Source organism: Cavia porcellus, unplaced genomic scaffold (genome assembly GCF_034190915.1).
Source record: "Cavia porcellus strain 051 isolate PalLab524CR breed Dunkin Hartley unplaced genomic scaffold, mCavPor4.1 scaffold_20, whole genome shotgun sequence".
NCBI lineage: Eukaryota > Metazoa > Chordata > Mammalia > Rodentia > Caviidae > Cavia > Cavia porcellus.
Genome location: NW_026947503.1, coordinates 36,955,856 through 36,973,988, shown reverse-complemented (window position 1 = coordinate 36,973,988; position 18,133 = coordinate 36,955,856). Strand labels below are relative to the sequence as shown.

Here is an 18,133-nt window from a genome sequence, read left to right as displayed (position 1 = left end):
CAAGCACAAGGTCATGAGTTCTACCCCCAGTATCAAAAAAACCCAAACAAACAGCAAGCAAGCAAGAAAAAAAGAAAATAGCCATGGGAGGCAGATATGGTGGTAAATGCCTATAAACCAATACTCTGGGTGGCTGAGGCAGGATAAAAAGTTTGAGTCCAGCCTGAGCAGTATAACAATTTAGCAAGACACTGTTTCAAAACAATCTAACCTGGTGTAGTGGTACACACCTGTAATCCCAGCACTCGAGAAACTGAAGCAGGTGGATTACTGAGTTGAGGCCAGCCCAGGCTACACAGTGAGTTCAAAACCAGTCTGAATTATACAGTGAGACCTTGCCTCAAAAAAAAATCAACCAATTAATATAAATAAATAAATAAATAGTGCTGGGGATGTAGCTGGTTCAATCTCCCACTTATACAAATGCAGTAATTACATAAATAGTCCTAGACTGTTTCTAGGGTTGGACTAGGAAATATACAAGATGAACCTAAACATCCTATAATTTACCATCCTACATAAAGCATAGCAGACACTGGAGCCAAGGGATTGAGTTCCCAATGGCCAAATATGGGACAATTTAAACAGCAAAAGAATTACAATAATGAATTGTAGGCCAAACTACAAGTAATCATGAATTCATTGTGATATAAGTGACTGATGCCTGGCATGGTAGAGCCCTGAGCTGCAGAGACCCCAAGTTTGGAATTCAGAGCCTGTGAAGCTGAACTATAATGCCCCAGCCACTGTTCCCAGCACTGGCAGCATACCAAAGCTATTAGCTAGGGCAACCAGAGTAAGATGGCCAACGGCCCCTGCTCTCCCATTGACAACAGCCTCCCTCCTGGTAGCCAAGGACAGAACTACCCAGTTAGTCCTCTCCAATCACCCACCAGTCAGTGGCCTCCCAAGCAGCCCTTAAGTACTGAGATACGGCGTGGCAAGTGCGAGGTCGTGAGTTCAATCCCTAGTACCGCAAAAAAAAGTACTGAGATATGGATGCCCCAAGTCAAGGCCTCTCAAAACACATGTCTCTAGTGGGTGCTGATGACCTGTGGAAGATGCAGGAGGAGGAAGCCTGCAAAGCTGCAGAAGAGGGAACAAATGCTGGAGGGCTCAATTCAGTGTTAGCCCTGCCTATGGTGGGTGGTGCCAAAAATGAGTGGCACCATCAGAAGAGCTCCATGTACTGAGCACAGAGCAGGCTCTGTCCCCTGCAGACTACTGGGCCCAGAAGGCAAAGTAGCAGGTGCTATGGAAGGCAGCCCAGTTTCTGGAACACAGCACCCTTGAGCACAAATAGATCTCAGCAAGTCCCAGGTCAGCCCCAGAGCATCACCCACTCCCCCCCCCCCCCCCCCGACTAACCAACTCCTCAGAAGACCTCCTCCAAACCAGTACCCTGCCCAGACACTATCATCAGACTTTGTGGAGCATGGAGCAGCAGCCCTGGTGCTGTGGGCAGAGGGTGGACAGCCGTGCAGCAGCTGCAGAGCCTCTTAGCCTTGGCCTCATTCCTTAGGGAAGTCAGCTGACTTCCCAGACTTGGGGTGGGGGCACTGCCAGCTCTAAAACTCTTGCCCCAAGTCTTTGAACCTGGGTATTAGCATTCTGGAGAGATTCCCAGGAACTCTGGCCTGTAATTCCTGCTACACCCCTCCACCCAGGAACTCTTGGCAAGACTGTCACTAGTCTTGTATAGCCAGACTATTTTATGGCTTATAGTTGACAATTAAAACAAAAAATAATTTAAGTACTATGGAACGCTTGTAACATGTTCACATTGGGGCTGTACTTCATAGGTCTCACTGCTGAGCAGCTAAAGTCATCAGTGGTATGTATGTATGTAACTGTCCCATCAGGCAGCTCTTACTAATTTTAGTAATTAAGACAAACAAAAATGATACATTCATTTTTACAACTAATGGTACAAGCTGTCTGATGGGACCGTAGTGTGCGTACACTCTGGTGGTTAAGCTGGAGGGAATATATTAAAATATGCTTAATATAATGATAATTACAGAGCTTTAAGAGACAAAGAGACTTTCAGCACAGCCAAAACTTCATAATTAAGTTTTTAAAATATAAGTCTGGCAGGGCTAGTAGTGCATATCTGTAATCTCAGCACTTTGCAAGGCTGAGGCAGGAGTATTGTAAATTCAAGCCCTGCCTTGGGCAACTCAGTCACTTAGCAACTGTCTCAAGAAATAAAGGCCTAAGTTCAATCAATCAATACTACCCTCATCCCAAAGGTCAAAAATCATAATGTTATCTCAAGTTTCAAGCTGTATTTCTTAAATATTCACCCTACAGCCTATATCAAGGGGAAAACAAAGCAAAGCAGGAACAAAACAAAAAGCCATACATACATACTTTGACAAGCACTGGTCTGCCACAGATCACCAAGCAGAACATTTAAACCTGCCTGGTCAAAACAGCCAGATGCCTGTGAGGTACCCTATTTCATCAGTCTCTAGGTGATGAGATAAGCACCCGAAATCATGATTTGTTTCTCCTGGTTCAACTGCTATAATAGATTGGATTGGGCTCCAGTTCAGTAGAAACTAAACAGGTAAAAAAAAAACAACACAGCATTAGGGAAACATGGTATCCCTTAACACAGCTCTCATATTTTTTTGAGAAGTTTTAATACTTCACGTGACTTCTCAAATTCATATAGCTCATGGCCAGTAAAAAAATAGAATTCAGGTTACTTGACTCAAAGATAATTTTCAGAGGAAATTTTTATTGTTTGTCCTACTTTCATTAAATTAAACCAAATCTGTTTTTAAAATACGCTACACAAAGAACCTGCCAACGCTGAGGGTAGGTCTAACATCACCTTGGCTTTCGTTAGTTCAAGGAAAGAGTCATATAAGCAACAGAAAAACAGTTTAGCACCATCATGAGCAAATAAAGGGTGGGATGTAGCTGAGTGGAGGAACACATGCCTAGAAAGTACCAGGCCTCAAGTATTACAGTACAGAACAAAAAGCCCTGGGTTCAATCCCCAGCACCCCAAGGGAGATTTCCTAGATAAGACCAAAAATACTGCAAACATCAACTGATTACAATTTAAATTTCATGAAGTGTTGTTTATTCTTTATTCAGGCTTTTTTTGTTTTGACCTCAAGGCCTTTGCCCTCAGCTATATCTTCTTCCTTTTATTTTTTGAGACAGGGTGTCTCTCACTAAATTGCCCTAAGTGGGCTCAAACTATGCAATCCTCCTGCTTCAGCCTCCCAGAGTGGCAGGATTACAGAGATGTACCACACATCCAGTTCTCTTCAGTTTCTGACATCCATTTTTCATTCTTAGCATTTATTTCCTTAAGAATTTTAATTGTCCTCCTTTTCCTGTCTATACCACCTTTCATACAAAACTTCAGAGAAATCAAGCTCCTCAATATATCACATATATTGTTATCTTGTTTATGAATCTCTTTAAGTACTTGCGAATCTTGCAGTTGAACCTTGAATTATCTAGCCCTGTTGATTGTATCAATATTCAAGTAAAATGGGTAAGCAGCACATTTACAAATTCCTCAACATAACTTGTTACTCTGAAGAATAAAAACCACAGAAACTCCCACACAATATGGAACTTTTATTTTAACGTGATCTCTGTACATCAGGAATATGAGAGGATGCCTTTTACAAACAGAACCGATTTTTACGAGAAGAAACAATGATAAAGCCAAACCATTATTTGATGCGAATCCAGGAGTTTATGCTTCAAATCCAGCTAGGAAGTTTGTGACAATCTCTTTCAGTTTTGCATCTGACTGTTCTGAGATCTTCCCATCAGCCCTATTTGGGAATAAGAGCAGATCATCAATTGACCCAGAAAAAAATTCAATGACTAGTCTTACAGAATTGAAAAAAATTAACTTTGAATCTTAAAATTTAGCTGATTTGCAGTGATCCTTCTGTCTCAGCCTGGAATCCCAGCACTCTATAGCTGAGACAGGAGGATCACTGCAAATTCAGAACCAGCCTGGGATACAAAATTGAGTTCAAGGCCAGCCTGAACTGTATAGTGAAACCCTGGCTTATGGGAAAAAAAAAAATTTGTTTAAAAACATCAACTACATTCATACCTGATAGTTCCCAGCAGGGCCTGGTGCTGGCTGACAACATGGGATAAGAAAGCCTGCTCGAACTTCGTGATCTTGCTAGGCTCTAATTTATCAAGATAGCCCCTTACACCCGCATAGATAACAGCCACTTGTTCCTCAATAGCCATGGGAGCTGAAAAGGAACAAAAAGAATAACAAGAGTTGCTCAACAAAAAAACCCACGTGTTTCCCAATTCGGAGAAAATCTTCCTTCCAGTTACTGCCATGTCCCTATATGTCATCCACTCTCCCATTTTCAGCAAACCTGTAACTCCACTCAGTCCTCCCTAAAAGACACATCATCTTCGGGAAAAACTCATCACCACTACTTATAATCTGCCAGAGCTTATGGTGTTTTGATTCAATCCACCAGCAAGATAAAAACACATCAACATTCGTATATATCTGCCAAATTCTAAGTCATACAGTCAATGAATTAAGGGACTCTAATAGGCCTTAAGTCCAAAAAAGGCAATGAAATACTTAAGTTTCTCTATTAACATCATAGCCACTTACATTCAACTAGTGATAAAGTCTGCACTTAAGTAAAATAAAGGTGAGAGACTCTGATAAAAATTAAAAAGTCTGTGATACGTGATATAGCTCTCTGTAGGCCTGGCAAGAATGAACATACAACAGGAACCTGACCAGATGAAGGAAAAGAGTTTACCATACTGTCCCTGCTTTAGCAGCTCAGTCAAACGCACACCACGACTCAAAAGTTGCTGAGTGGCAGCATCGAGATCAGAACCAAACTGGGCAAAAGCAGCAACCTCACGATACTGAGCCAGCTCCAGCTTCATGGTACCTGCCACCTGAAATACATAAATTATCACTACCGTCTCAATGACACAGAGCTCTACCCAGCTGACATTCTTTTAACATTTTAAACTAGTAATATAACCCCATGTTTTACTTTATATCTACAATGTTCCTCAAAGTCTCACATGTTTCAAAGGTAACTGGATCTATAGCTGACCTACTGTTGAGGTGGAGCTGATTAGAGGCAGGTCACTGGGGACATGATCTGGAAGGGTATATCTCCTTCCCTGGCTCATCTCCTCTCTCTTCCTCCTGGCAGACATAGTAGAGCACCATTTATTCTACCATGCCTCTCTACTGTTCTGTTCTTGCTTGGAGCAGCCAACCAGGGGCCAAAAATAAACCTCTCCTTTAGGCTGTGACTTTCAAATATTCTGTCCCAACAACAGCAAAGTGCCGAAGACACCCATCTTAACAAACATATAAAATTACCTGCTTCATAGCCCTAGTTTGGGCAGCAGATCCGACACGGGATACAGACAAACCAACATTAATGGCAGGGCGGATACCTTTGTAGAACAATTCTGTTTCCAAGAAGATCTACAATGTAAGAATATACATGGGAGAAGAGTTTCAAATTTAAGTCACCATGCCAAAATTGAAACTCAAAACTTGAAGATAAATGCTAATACTTTCCCATGACACTGCATCCCTATAATCCCATACTGGCAGGAGGATGAGTGTAAGGCCAGCCTGTGCTACACAGTTCAGATCTTGTCTCAAAAGAACAAAACAAAAAAACAAGTTCCTTAAATCTCTCAGAACCCAAATTAGTCTACATACTCTACTGCTAAAATTAGAAAATGTGCTTATGGTAAGGAAAAAAGTATTGACATATTTATATTGAAATGTGTAAGGGAAGTAATAAATCTGAGAAATGCTTCAAAATCATTTAGGAGCAGAAAACAGTAATAGGTATAAATGAAACAAGAATGAAGCACATTATTACTATAAAATAATTGGGTGACAAATACGTAAGATTGCAGTACATGTTTTGAGACAGGGACTACGTAGCCCAGGCTGATCTTAAACTCATGGTGATTCTCCTGCCTCAACCCCTTGAGTGCTCAGATTATAAGCATGTGCCAACACCTCCAGTTTTGTAAAGTTCACTATCCATTACTTCTGTATACATTTGGAATTTTTCATAATTAAAAAGTAAACGAATTACCTGTCCGTCAGTAATGGAAATGACATTTGTTGGAATGTAAGCAGACACATCACCAGCCTGTGTCTCTATGACTGGTAAAGCAGTCAAGGAGCCACCACCAAAAGCATCGTTCATTTTGGCCGCCCTCTCCAGCAGCCGGGAGTGCAGGTAGAACACATCACCAGGATAGGCCTCGCGGCCAGGGGGTCGGCGGAGCAACAGTGACATCTGGCGGTAGGCAACAGCCTAAGATACAGAAGAGTGCTGTGAGGTTCACCAACTAAAAAGCTGTATTTGTCAACTTCCACTCTGTTGCAAACGTAGATTATAAAAATACTTTTTCTTTGACCTGTTTGGATAAGTCGTCATAGATGATCAGAGCATGTTTTCCATTATCTCTAAAATACTCTCCCATAGAACAGCCAGAATAAGGAGCCAGGTACTGAAGTGGAGCAGCATCAGAAGCAGTAGCTGACACCACAATGGTATACTTCATGGCATCTGAGGAGAAAAAGTTTTAACATCTTACAAGCATACCTACATTGTATTTTAAAATTACAAGCCAGTAACATAAAATATTACCTAAGAGATAAAGATCTGCTTTTAAGAATTAATCAAAATCAATGGTGGCAGAAGGATTCAAAGTTGGAGCTTATTCTGGGAAACTAAAAAAAAGTGTTGAGTGTAGCTCCGTGTAAAGACCATGGGTTTAATCCACAGTACCACAAAAATAATAACTACAAACGCAGGTAAAATATTTTTGTTTTTCTTGAATTAGGATCTCGCTATGTAGCTGAAGCTGGCGTTAAATGCATGATCTTCCTGCCTCAGCCTCAGGAGTACTAGGACTACAGAACACACCACCACACCAAGATAAAACTTTTAAACTTACTAGTGTTTTATATTCTTGTTTTAGCTGTTTATTTACATTACAAAGTTCAGTTTATCATGGAGCAATTAAAATCAGCCTTCACTAAGTAGAACCTGCTCAAAGATTAGCAGCAATAGAACTTAAGATAATGGCAATGAGATGAAGTTTTTTAATACCTGCATCTGTAAGTCTCTTTACCAACTGGGCAACAGTGGATCTCTTCTGACCAATAGCAACATAGATACAGTACAGTTTCTTCTTTTCATCAGATCCATCATTGAAACGTTTCTGGTTAATGATTGTGTCAATAGCAATGGATGTTTTCCTTAAGAAGATAACATAAACATAAATGTTACTGAACATTTCAAATGATTTCCCAAGTATAAAATTTTACTAGTACTAATCTTCATACCAGTCTGTGTTCACAATAGCCAAAGATTAACCATTCCAATATAGAAAAGTAACCTTTGCAGAAATAATCTTACTTAGAACTTATAATATGTTTTTGAGTCTTTACCCAGTCTGTCTGTCACCAATAATCAGCTCACGCTGACCACGCCCAATAGGCACTAAGCTATCCACAGCCTTAATGCCAGTCTGCATTGGCTCCCGCACAGAGATTCGAGGAATGATCCCAGGAGCTTTTAGGCCCACTCGCCTACGGGTTTTGGAAACAATTGGGCCCTATAAAGAAAAATAATAATAATTGCTTAGAAATCAACAGTAACTTCAGAATATCCAGTTTTGATGTTTGTTTGAAGGTGCAACATCTAATAAACATTAAAACCCACCTTTCCATCAATGGCATTACCAAGAGCATCTACTACACGGCCCAAGAGCTCCTCACCCACTGGAACATCCACAATGGCTCCTGTCCTCTTAACAATATCTCCTTCCTTAATTAATTTATCATTCCCAAACACGACAACACCAACGTTGTCTGGTTCCAAGTTCAGAGACATACCCTGTACAAAAGACACAAGTGAACACCAGCCTTATATACAACTACTACACAATATGCAGGTAGCCAAGTAAAAAGTAGTACCTTCATTTTCATGTGACTTACTGCTATGTATTTTTCCAACTAACCACCAACTTTCTTTGGGTTAGGCTTTTCTGCTCCCTTGAATAATCTTAGGATAGTACCTATGATAAGCTTAATGTGCTCATTATCACATCTTTAAAAAAATTAAGCAGAGAAATTAGATGCACTTTTTCAATGCATTTCCACCAGGTATAGTTTTTGAAGCAGATGATCAATATGAAACAATGCAATCAGAATAAAAAATGATAAACTTGATTTATATCTTTTATTGATAAGAAGTTCTGTAAGTAAAAAAAAAACAGAACTTGTACTCAGGTTCATAAAAATAATTAAAAGCTATCCAATTTTAGCAAACCAAGAATGAATTTTTAGTGGGATAGGGTAGTATACACCTATGATCCCAGCTCTCTAGAAGCTGACTAAAACAACTGCCAAATTCAAGTGCAGCCTGGGCTTAGAAAGATCCTGTCTCAAAACAAAAAAATAAAAAGGGCTAGGGAATGTAGCTCAATGTGAAGGCCTTGGGTTCAATCCTCAGTATCATGGAGGAAAAATACATTTTTATAATATAACAGGGCAAAGTCATCTCTGATCAATATAACTGTATTTCAAATTGGTGAAGAGAAAGTCTTCAAATTCTTTCTGAAGTACCAATGTTACACTAAAGTCTACTGAGTAAGAAAAGATCTAGGGCAGTGCTTGTAAAATAAAGAGTAACACTGCAAGTACAAAAACTTTCTCTTGGCTGGTATGGTGACATACACCCAAAATCCCAGCACTTGGAAGGCAGAGGCAGGAGGACTGCTGCAAATTCAAGGCCAGCCTAAGCTACATAGTGAGTTCAAAACTACCCTGAACTACATACATAGCAAGACTTTCTCAAAAAACAAAAACAAAAACTTTTAAGCTCAACACAGTATCCACTAGCCCTGTGGTTATCTAAATAGAACATTTAGATATAAATTGCAACTCAGTTCTTCAGTTTTACTAGTCTCAAAATGAACATTTATGGATTAAGATTTAGCTCAGTAGCACAAGTGCCTGCCTGACAAGCACAAAGTCATGAGTTCAATCCCTAGCACACGCACACACACACACACACACAAAGAATATATACATTGTTTCAATCCCACCTTCCAAAAATATATACTGTGAAGATAAGTCACATTCTCAGCCACAGTCTCACATTAAAGAAACTATCATAGTCTTCCACATCAAGTGGCTTAAATACTTGTAAGAGGATCAATTCTATCTTCTCCCTATGTGCTTAGGGTGTAGCCATACCTTAGGGTGTAGTGTACCTGGTTCACTTGGATATTATCCTTTGCCTTCATCAGAGAATACTGACTCCAACAACTAGGCTCAATCAAATACAACATAGATTTGTACTGTATTATTAGAGCATCTCAGAGATACACCACGAACTTACCTTTCAATAATACAAAGTCACTGATTTTTGACTTCTCACCAGAAATTTGGTTGAAATTATTAAATGCTTTGGTATGAAATAATCTTAACTACTAGAACAGACTTAAACTTCATATAATTTGGGTGATGGCTTACTAAATTTCTTATGTTGGAGTCAGTTAACATGACTTATGTCTTAATCAGTCTATAAAAAACTAGCTAAGCAAAACCTTATAAGTTTACTCTCTCTATAAGCAATCTATAACAAGAAGGGAAAAACTCTTCTAGGGCAAGCTGACACAAATCTGACACAATTTCTGAAATGACAAATGACTATCTGAAGGCCAATCCTAAAACAAAAACTTCATTTTATAATTTACCTTTAAACCTGAAGAAAACTCTACCATTTCTTCTGCCTGAACATTCCTCAGCCCATGTACACGGGCAATACCATCACCAATACTTAAGACACGCCCAGTCTCTTCAAGGTCCACAGAGGTATCAGCTCCAAGAATTCGTTCTTCAAGAATAGAGGACATCTCAGCAGTGCCTAAGAGAAGACAATTCAATTTAAAAAAGATCAACAATGAAAAACCTTGGTCTTATAATCTTTTTAAAGCTCACTTCCTAATGTAAAAGTTAATTTTATGATCTTTATTAATCAAATTATATTCTAAAATGCAATATGAGAACCTATTCCAAAAGCTGGGTTCTTACTTTCAGGAAATCCAAGTGATTGAGAGGAAAAAAAGGGTCTTCACAACATATATGTTGATCAAGCAAGAAGCTAATAAAACTAAACACCATCCTGAAAGTAAATATTAATAATGCTTTGGCTTAACATCTAAGGAATCTACACCAATGCTGAAACCTGAATTTTTTTGGCTCGAAGTGTATTTTTAAAATGCAATGTATTTAAAAAGCAAATGTTGGCCAGGTGTGTGGGTACACAGTACTTGGCTTAATTCAAGTTTGAGGCCAGCCTAGGCTACAAAGTGCCTTCAAGGTCAGCCTGAACTTAAAACCCTGCTTTTAAAAAAAAAAATGTTGCCAGGCAAGGTTAGGAGGAGGTAGCAAGATTACAAAATTGAATCCAGCCTGGGAAATTTAGCCCTGACTCAAAATAAAAAAACAAATTTTAAAAGGCCTAGAAAGTAAGGCATGTTGGTGCACACCTGTAATCCTAGTATTCTGGAAGACTGAAGCAGGAGGATTACAAATTTGAGCCCAGTCTAGACAACTTAGTCAGATTCTGTTTAATAATAATAATAAATTTCTAAAAAATTTTAAAGACTAGGGATGTACCTTGGTGTATGTAGCTGGGCTTAATCTCCAGCAGAACAACAATAAGAACAAAAAAGACAGTACCAAAAAAAGAAGTACTTAGTTTTCACTTGAGGGGAATTATCAGAACAGAGGATGCACTAATACCGAAAGAAAATTATGTAAGTGTAGTTAATTTCATTAGAACAGGAGAGCTTATTAAGACAAACATAAATAGCACATTTAATGTTATAAGAACCTGAGATTCGGTAGTAAATGAAAATGAGAAAAAATTAACTATGACAACAAAAAAACACACCCACTATTGTTAGGTAACCTTTAACACATCTTCACTTAAAGTGGTAAGAGTGATGTAGACTTAGAAATGGCGACTTACCAGTCTTTTGAAGGCAGGTGTTAGAGGCATGAAGATTCCTTGCAGCAATAAAGGATGATCCCAAAGCATTTTTGGAGACCTAGAAAAGTAAATAACATTATTGATTTAAAATTTTCACTTTCAAAACAGCCTTCAAGGGGCTGAGGATTTAGCTCAGCGGCATAAGCACCTGCCTTGCAAGCAGGCGGTCGTGAGTTCGATTACCGGTACCGATAAAAAAAGTTTAAAAAAAATTAAAAAAAAAAAAAAAAAAAAAACCAGCCTTCAAAAAACTGACAAGTTGGGAGAGTATGCCTGTAACTCCAGCACTTGGGAAGTTGGGGAAGGAAGATAGCAAGTTTGAGATCAGTCTGGGCTACATTAAGTTCAAGGTCAATGTGGACTGGATAGTAACACCCTGATTCACAACACCAAAACTGACAGGCTAAACAAATTCAGTTTAGTTTGACCAAGTTATTGGTGAAAATATAAGTTAAAGTATTTTTAAAATAAAGAGTATTCCTCACATACACATTGCAGTTCCTAGCACACAATAAACACTGTAAAAGTACTTAAAAGGGCAGGCAAGGTGGTGTACATCTGTTAATTCCAGCACTAGAGAGAGTGAGGCCAGATGATCACCAAGAGTTCAAGGCTAGCTTGAACTCATAGCAAGAGCCTGTCTCTAAAAAATGTATTTAAAAAATGCAATCTAGGTCTGAAGAGGTGGCTCAGTGGTACAGCTCTTGCTTTGCATGCACAAGGCCCTGGGTTCAATTCCCACACCCCACACAAATGCAACCCACCCAAAAAACAACCATCAACAAGGTGTAAGTATCTTTCTCTTCAAAAGCTTCTAGCTACTATTATTTTGATTTCAAGTGAGTTGTGGCAAGTCTCAATACAATTACTTTCTAAGGGGCAAACCTCAAATAATTTCCCCATAAACTTAAAAACAAAATAAAAAACAAGCTGGGCGTGCACCTGTAACCCCAGTACTTCGGAAGGCTGAGGCACCTAAAAGTCCAACCCCGGTAACTAGGCAACTTAGGGAGCCCCTGTTTCAAAACATATAAAAGGGCTGCGGATGTAGTTAAGTGGGGATTGACCTTGGGTTCAAGTCCCAGTACCTTGGGCGGGATACGCGGGGCGGCGGCAAATAAAGAGTTCGATTAACAAGTAATTAAGTATGACTTTTTTTATTGCCATGAATAAATCTGCAACCACCACGGAACAAGGACCTCTTTAAGTTCTGTCTGATACTATGAGAGGTCACTGTCAATTCTAAAGCTACTACTCTCTGTAGGTGGTAAATGAAATTCATTATACTGTGAACGCTTTTTTTTTCTTTTTCTTTTTTATTGGTACCAGGGATCGAACTCACGACTGCCTGCTTGCAAGGCAGGCGCTTATGCCGCTGAGCTAAATCCCCAGCCCACTGTGAATGCTTTTTTGCTAACAGGAAACCCAGGTGCTACTAAATAAAAGTAGGAACAGGACCAAAAAAGTGCGTTATCTCACCTTTCAAATTCACACTTTATAAACCAAGAGGGTATGCGCTTAGTAGGGCTTAAACGTTAAAACTTTTTAAGGAAGGTCAAGTTCAAAGAGCACTGACTCTTCGAGAATTCTCCGACCTTACGTACAATTATATTTGAACGCTCACTGCCTAACAATTGCTCAAAACATCAGGTGGACAGCTGAAGGTCAACTCCTTTAAGCATATGAAAAGACCCACAAACCAAAGCCTGCTGTCAGGTCAGGACAATTCGGAAAGCGGCTTCGCGTTGTGACGATCTCTGGCACCCAGGACGCTTCCCTGCACTAGAGCTGGGCTCCCACGAGGACCCGGTTTGCAGCACTAGACCGCCTACCCCAGTATCCAGAAAGTCACCTTCCTTATTTCTTTGCTCTGAAGTAGGCTTTAGGCACAGGGGAAACGCCGGGGCCTGCTGACCTTCATTCAATGTCAGGCCGCCCCGACTCGCATCCACACAGCTGACAGCGGCTCCCTCCACCCTCTCCGTGCTAGATCCTGTTAATCGGTGGCTCTGAGCCTCAGAAGAGCAGTCCTCGGGGACCGGAGCCCAAGCCTTGACCTTCATCCAAGTCCCCTCCTCGAGCAACTCTCAGGCCAAATCGGGAATCCCCCTGAGGGCCGACTCCAGGCCACACTGAGATCACCACTTCCCCTACAATACTGCGCCATTCTGCACTAGCAAAAGGGGCTCCTAGGCCGCCCGCGGCCCAGCAGAGCGGCCACGGTGCAAGATGGCGGCCCCCGCCACAGCCCCTCAACCACTCCGCAGAGATCCCGAGCCAGCACACACCGCTAGCTGCAGCCCTGCAAAGCTTTCCGCTGGGGCTTCAGCACTTACCAGCCCGGCCCGTCGAGGGAGGGCGCGGGCCACGGCCGCGGCGACGCGCACAGACAGCATCTTTGCAGCTTCTGCTCCAAACGTTCCTCTGCAGCCGCAGCCTCCGGACTGACTGGGACAAAATGGCCGAGAGACAAGGAAGGTCGACTCAGCCGGCCCACCTGACCCGGAAGTACCGCCCCCCGCTGCCGCCGCCGGACGCGAATCCACCTTTGTGCGTAAAGCAGGTTACTTTTCTCCAATTAAGGAAAATTTTTTTGTTAAGTTTAGAGCTTAAAACGACTGATTAGACCGTCACCAGCTTCGGCTCTGGCATCTATCATATATTTATTTCGGTCTTTCTGAGTCGACCTTGCGGTTGTCCCCGTCACCACTTGAGTAGCGGAACCTGCAAGAAACGGGTTCTAGGATCGCACCGGAGAAAGATAAACTGGGCGTCGTCCTACTCCGGCGCTACTGGCTGAAAGTGCAGAGGAATAAACAGTGACAGTGGTGTTAAATCACGGTACAGTAGCAATGGTGTGGCAACAGTCATCCCCCTGGGCGACCATCTCCGCGGCGTGTGCTAGCCAGTGGGCTCATCAGCAGGTTGCTGACCCAACCTCATCCTCCGGCGAGTTACCGGCAGCTAAATTTGAAAGCACTGGCTTGTAATCCCAGCACTCGGGAAGCTGAGTTAGGAGGATCGTGGCGAATTTGAGGCCAGCCGCAAATACGTAGTGAAACCCTGTCTCAAAACACAAAACAACAAAATAAATATCATGTAATCTAGGAGAAAGCTATTTTGTGATAATCGTTATCCACACTTTCATATCAAATCTCATATTACAGAAAGGTATATATATAGTCTTTGTAAAAATGAAGCCAGCATGGTGGTGCCTATATCCCAGAAATGTGGGAGACTAAGGCAGATCATGACTTTGAGCCCAACCTGGGTAATTTAACAATTTAGTGAGATTCTGCCCCAAAAACAAAAAATAAATGCTGAGGGTAGAGTTCAGTGTGAGGGCTGTGGGCTCCATCCCCAGTATCACACACGCACGCACACTCACAGGCAAAAAATATAAAAACAAGAATTTACAACCTCTCCTAGTGTTAAAGACAGAGCGAGGAAACTGGGCATAGTGGCATGCACATGTAATCTCACCACTCGAGGCTGAGGCCAGAGAATTGTCGAGAGTTTGAGGCCAGCCTGAACTGTGAAGCAAAACCCTGCTTCAAAATAAAACCAAAACCAAATAAAAACCAGAGTGACGAAAAGAAGAACTTTAGGAAAAATATGAACAGAAGACTGAGCAGCAGTGACAGTCCCAGTGGATACTGCTTTAAAAGATTTTTGTGCACACGCACAAACAACACACACACAAATTCGTGCATATTTAGCTCATTAGTGGACAAGCTTAAGGTTGCTGCAGCTACTAGTGCCAGCGTAGAATTTTAATTTAAGTTTATGCAGTCAACATGGAATAAACCCAAGTGTCTCTTAACCAAAATCCAAAAGTTTTAGGTATTTTTTAAAAAAATTAACTCAAGCAAGAAATGAAACACATGTATAAGGAAGAACATCCTGGTTCTAACAGCTCTCCTTCTCGTCCAGAAGATTATACCACAGAAGCTAAGTGAATAGGAAAGGCCTTGGATCAGCCATGTCCAAGGTGTAACTGGCCTGGAGTCGGAAAAACCACAATTCCCAGAAATCCTGGACCGGCGGGGGCGGGACCAACGCTGCGTGGGCGGGGCCCTCGAACGAGCCGGGCGTTTCTCCCGCGAGGCTTTGCGCGGAAGTGGCGGGAGCTGTGGCGATGGAGGCGCGGGACGAAAAAGAGACGCAGGTGACATGGGCGGGAGCGGGGCACTGCGGCCTCCCGGAAACCGCATCTTTTGACATCCTTGCGCTGCCGGCGGTTCCTCTAAGTCTCCTTTTTCCCTCCCCTCCCCTATATATGCTTTCCCATTTGCGAGCCTCCCCTGAAAAGGGCATTTGAATCCCTTCCGTCCTTCCCAGCCAGCGTCTCGAATCTTCGAAGCACACAAGGATTGGGACTTTGAACCCAAGGCCTGCTTGGTTGGCTGCTTCTTACCTGAGCTGCAGCCATGCTTCTAACCATGCTTTCACTCCCACATATTGAGCCATCCACATATTGAGCTTTTTTTTTTTTCTTCCTTGTTGAGCTTTAAAGGTTTTCCAAGTGTGTGGCACATTTTTACCCTACACTGCTTTTGTAGCTTAAAAAAAAAAAGGATCTTTCTCTGGTAATTTTGGTTTTTATACTGTTATTCATTGTGCTTTCTCAGTTTTTATTTCTTGTCATCAAATGACTTCTGGAAAAATGTGAAGTAGGACGCCAGAATAATCGGAGAAAAAAAGCATTTTGTTCACTTTTGAGCACTTATTTATTATGGTTCCGTCATGGCATTAACAGTAATAAAAAATGTAATTCTAAAAATAAACAAGGCTTGTAAAGTTTGTCTTGTTTTTAATGGTTAGGTGGCTGAATGGTTGAAAAAAATATTCGGAGATCATCCGATTCCACAGTATGAGGTGAACCCACGGACCACAGAGATTTTATATCACCTTAGAGAACGCAACAGGGTCCTGGACAGGGACGCCTGCCTGGTAATAGAGGACTTGAAACAGAAAGCACATGAATATGAATCAGAAGGTAAGATTTAGGCCTAGAGGAGTTTTGTTTTTGTTTTTGTCACACTGTGATTGAAGCCAGGGGTGTGTTACAGCTGAGTTACATCCCCAGCATTTTTTATTTTTTGAGATAAGGTCTGGCTAAATTTCCCAGGTTGTCCTTGAAATTTCCATCTTCCTGGCTCAGCCTCTAAATCTAGAAAATTTGCCTGAGGTAATGAATAGAACTTAAACAAATTTTACAACACTAAGATTTATAACATTAGGGTGATTTATTTTACCCAGATTTACCTTCCATTCTGTTATCTTAGTGTTAACTTTGCAAATCATTAATTTGATTGTACAATTTTTTTAAACAATTCTATGTTTCAGGGCCGGGGATTTAGCTCAGAAGCATAAGTGTCTGCCTTGCAAGCCTGTGGTTGTGAGTTTGACCCCTGGTACCAAAAAACAAACAAAAAAAAATTCCGTGTTCCAGACTGAGAAAGCACTGAGCTACATCCCAACCTTTTAAATTTTGAAACATAATCTTCCTAATTTGCCTTTGGCTGGCCTTGAACTTTCATTTCTCCCATTTTATCCCAGTGGCTGGGATTATAGGTGTGTGCCATCATACACAGTTGTAGGAAATACTTTATTGGTACTCATAGAAAAACAGTGAGCCCTAAAAATAAGAGTCTAGTCAGGCATGGTGACAAATGCTTGTAATCTAGCTGCTCTGGGAGGCTGATGGAGGAGGATTGATTGCATGTCCCAGGCCAGCCCTAACAATTTAGTAAGACCAGGTCTCAAAATATAAAATTAAAAAAACTCAGCAAGTAGCTCAATACCAGAGTACATGCCTTGCATGTAGGAATCCATGGGTTTAATGCCAGTACCACACAAACACAAAAAGTGCCTAAACTTAACACACAAGATGCCATGTGGTTTTTTTCCTTAAGTTTAGTCTTTCTAGATCTCATGCCTTAGTCATAAGATTTTCTCTTACATGTGGATAACCCAGGTCTTTACAAATGCTTCAAGTGCTATGCTGTTGAACTCTTGCCTGCATCCTTCCATTCATTGCCTTCATTTATTTAAAAAAGTTTTTTTGGTCAGCCATGGTGGCATACACCTTTCTTTTTTTTTTTTTTTTTTTTTTTGTCTTTTTTTCGTTTTTATCGGTACCAGGGATCGAACTCACGACTGCCTGCTTGCAAGCCAGGCGCTTATGCTGCTGAGCTAAATCCCCAGCCCCGGCATACATCTTTCATCCCAGCACTAGGAAGGTTGAGGCAGGAGGGTTGCTGCAAGTTCTAGGCCTGTGTGGACTATATAAGGAGTTTAGGAACAACCTGAACTACATAGTGAGACCCTGTGTTAAAAAACAAAAAACTATGTTTGCAATAGAAGAGATTCATTTTGGTGAATTGTTACATACACATTATTACCTCTTAATCCTTTTTACTTTGCTATCTCTTTTCTCCCTCACCTCTCCCTCTATCACTAGATCATCTTCTCATCTGCAAAGTGTCTACCCATTTCAATATAATCTTTTACTTTACTCCTTTTGTTGTTGTTATTGTCAGTACATCTTTTTGAGACAGGGTCTCACTGTACAGTTCAAGCTGACGTTGAGCTCACTTTATAGTCCAGGCTGATCATGAATTTGGAGTGATCCTCCTGCCTCAGCCTTCTGAGTGCTGAGATTGCAGACATGCACCAACACAGCTGGCTTTTATCTTACTCTTTAAATTACTTATATTTTGGGCTTCTCCTATAAGAGAAACTATGTGACACTTAACCATCTGTGTCTGATTTATTTTACTTAGCATTCTAGTCTCAAGGTGCATCCATTTTCTAAATGTGACTAAAATTTATCCTTTATCTGAGTAGAGCTCAATTATGTATAAAAACCACATTTTATCTGTTCATGTGTAGATGGACATATAGGCTGCTTTCAAGATTTAGCAGGATTATGCAGCTATAAATGTATCACTGTGGTATGGTATCTTTAACTCTTGGAGAGATAGAGATATCCAGCAGAGGTGGAGCTGGGTTGAATGCAATTTATTTTTAGTTTT

The 18,133-nt window shown here is 41.0% G+C and overlaps 2 protein-coding genes across 2 annotated transcripts in view; one reads left to right on the top strand and one right to left on the bottom strand.

The window, feature by feature from the left end:
* Positions 1-3,586: 3,586 nt before the first annotated feature.
* Atp5f1a (ATP synthase F1 subunit alpha) lies at positions 3,587-13,602 on the bottom strand. The gene is made up of 12 exons (XM_003474067.5): positions 13,430-13,602; positions 11,073-11,151; positions 9,793-9,962; positions 7,752-7,925; positions 7,478-7,644; positions 7,137-7,285; positions 6,439-6,590; positions 6,111-6,335; positions 5,372-5,479; positions 4,788-4,932; positions 4,100-4,250; positions 3,587-3,809 (listed from the first exon to the last, which is right to left on the bottom strand). The coding sequence occupies exons 1-12, from the start codon at positions 13,487-13,489 to the stop codon at positions 3,728-3,730; spliced, it is 1,662 nt and encodes a 553-aa protein (XP_003474115.2). The 5' UTR covers positions 13,490-13,602; the 3' UTR covers positions 3,587-3,727.
* A 1,508-nt stretch (positions 13,603-15,110) lies between these two features.
* Haus1 (HAUS augmin like complex subunit 1) overlaps positions 15,111-18,133 on the top strand; it is a 13,003-nt gene continuing 9,980 nt past the window's right edge. The window contains exons 1-2 of the mRNA XM_003474066.5: positions 15,111-15,261; positions 15,918-16,092. Of these exons, the coding sequence (XP_003474114.1) occupies positions 15,232-15,261; positions 15,918-16,092 (205 nt within the window). The 5' untranslated portion in view covers positions 15,111-15,231. The remainder of the gene's footprint in view (positions 15,262-15,917; positions 16,093-18,133) is intronic.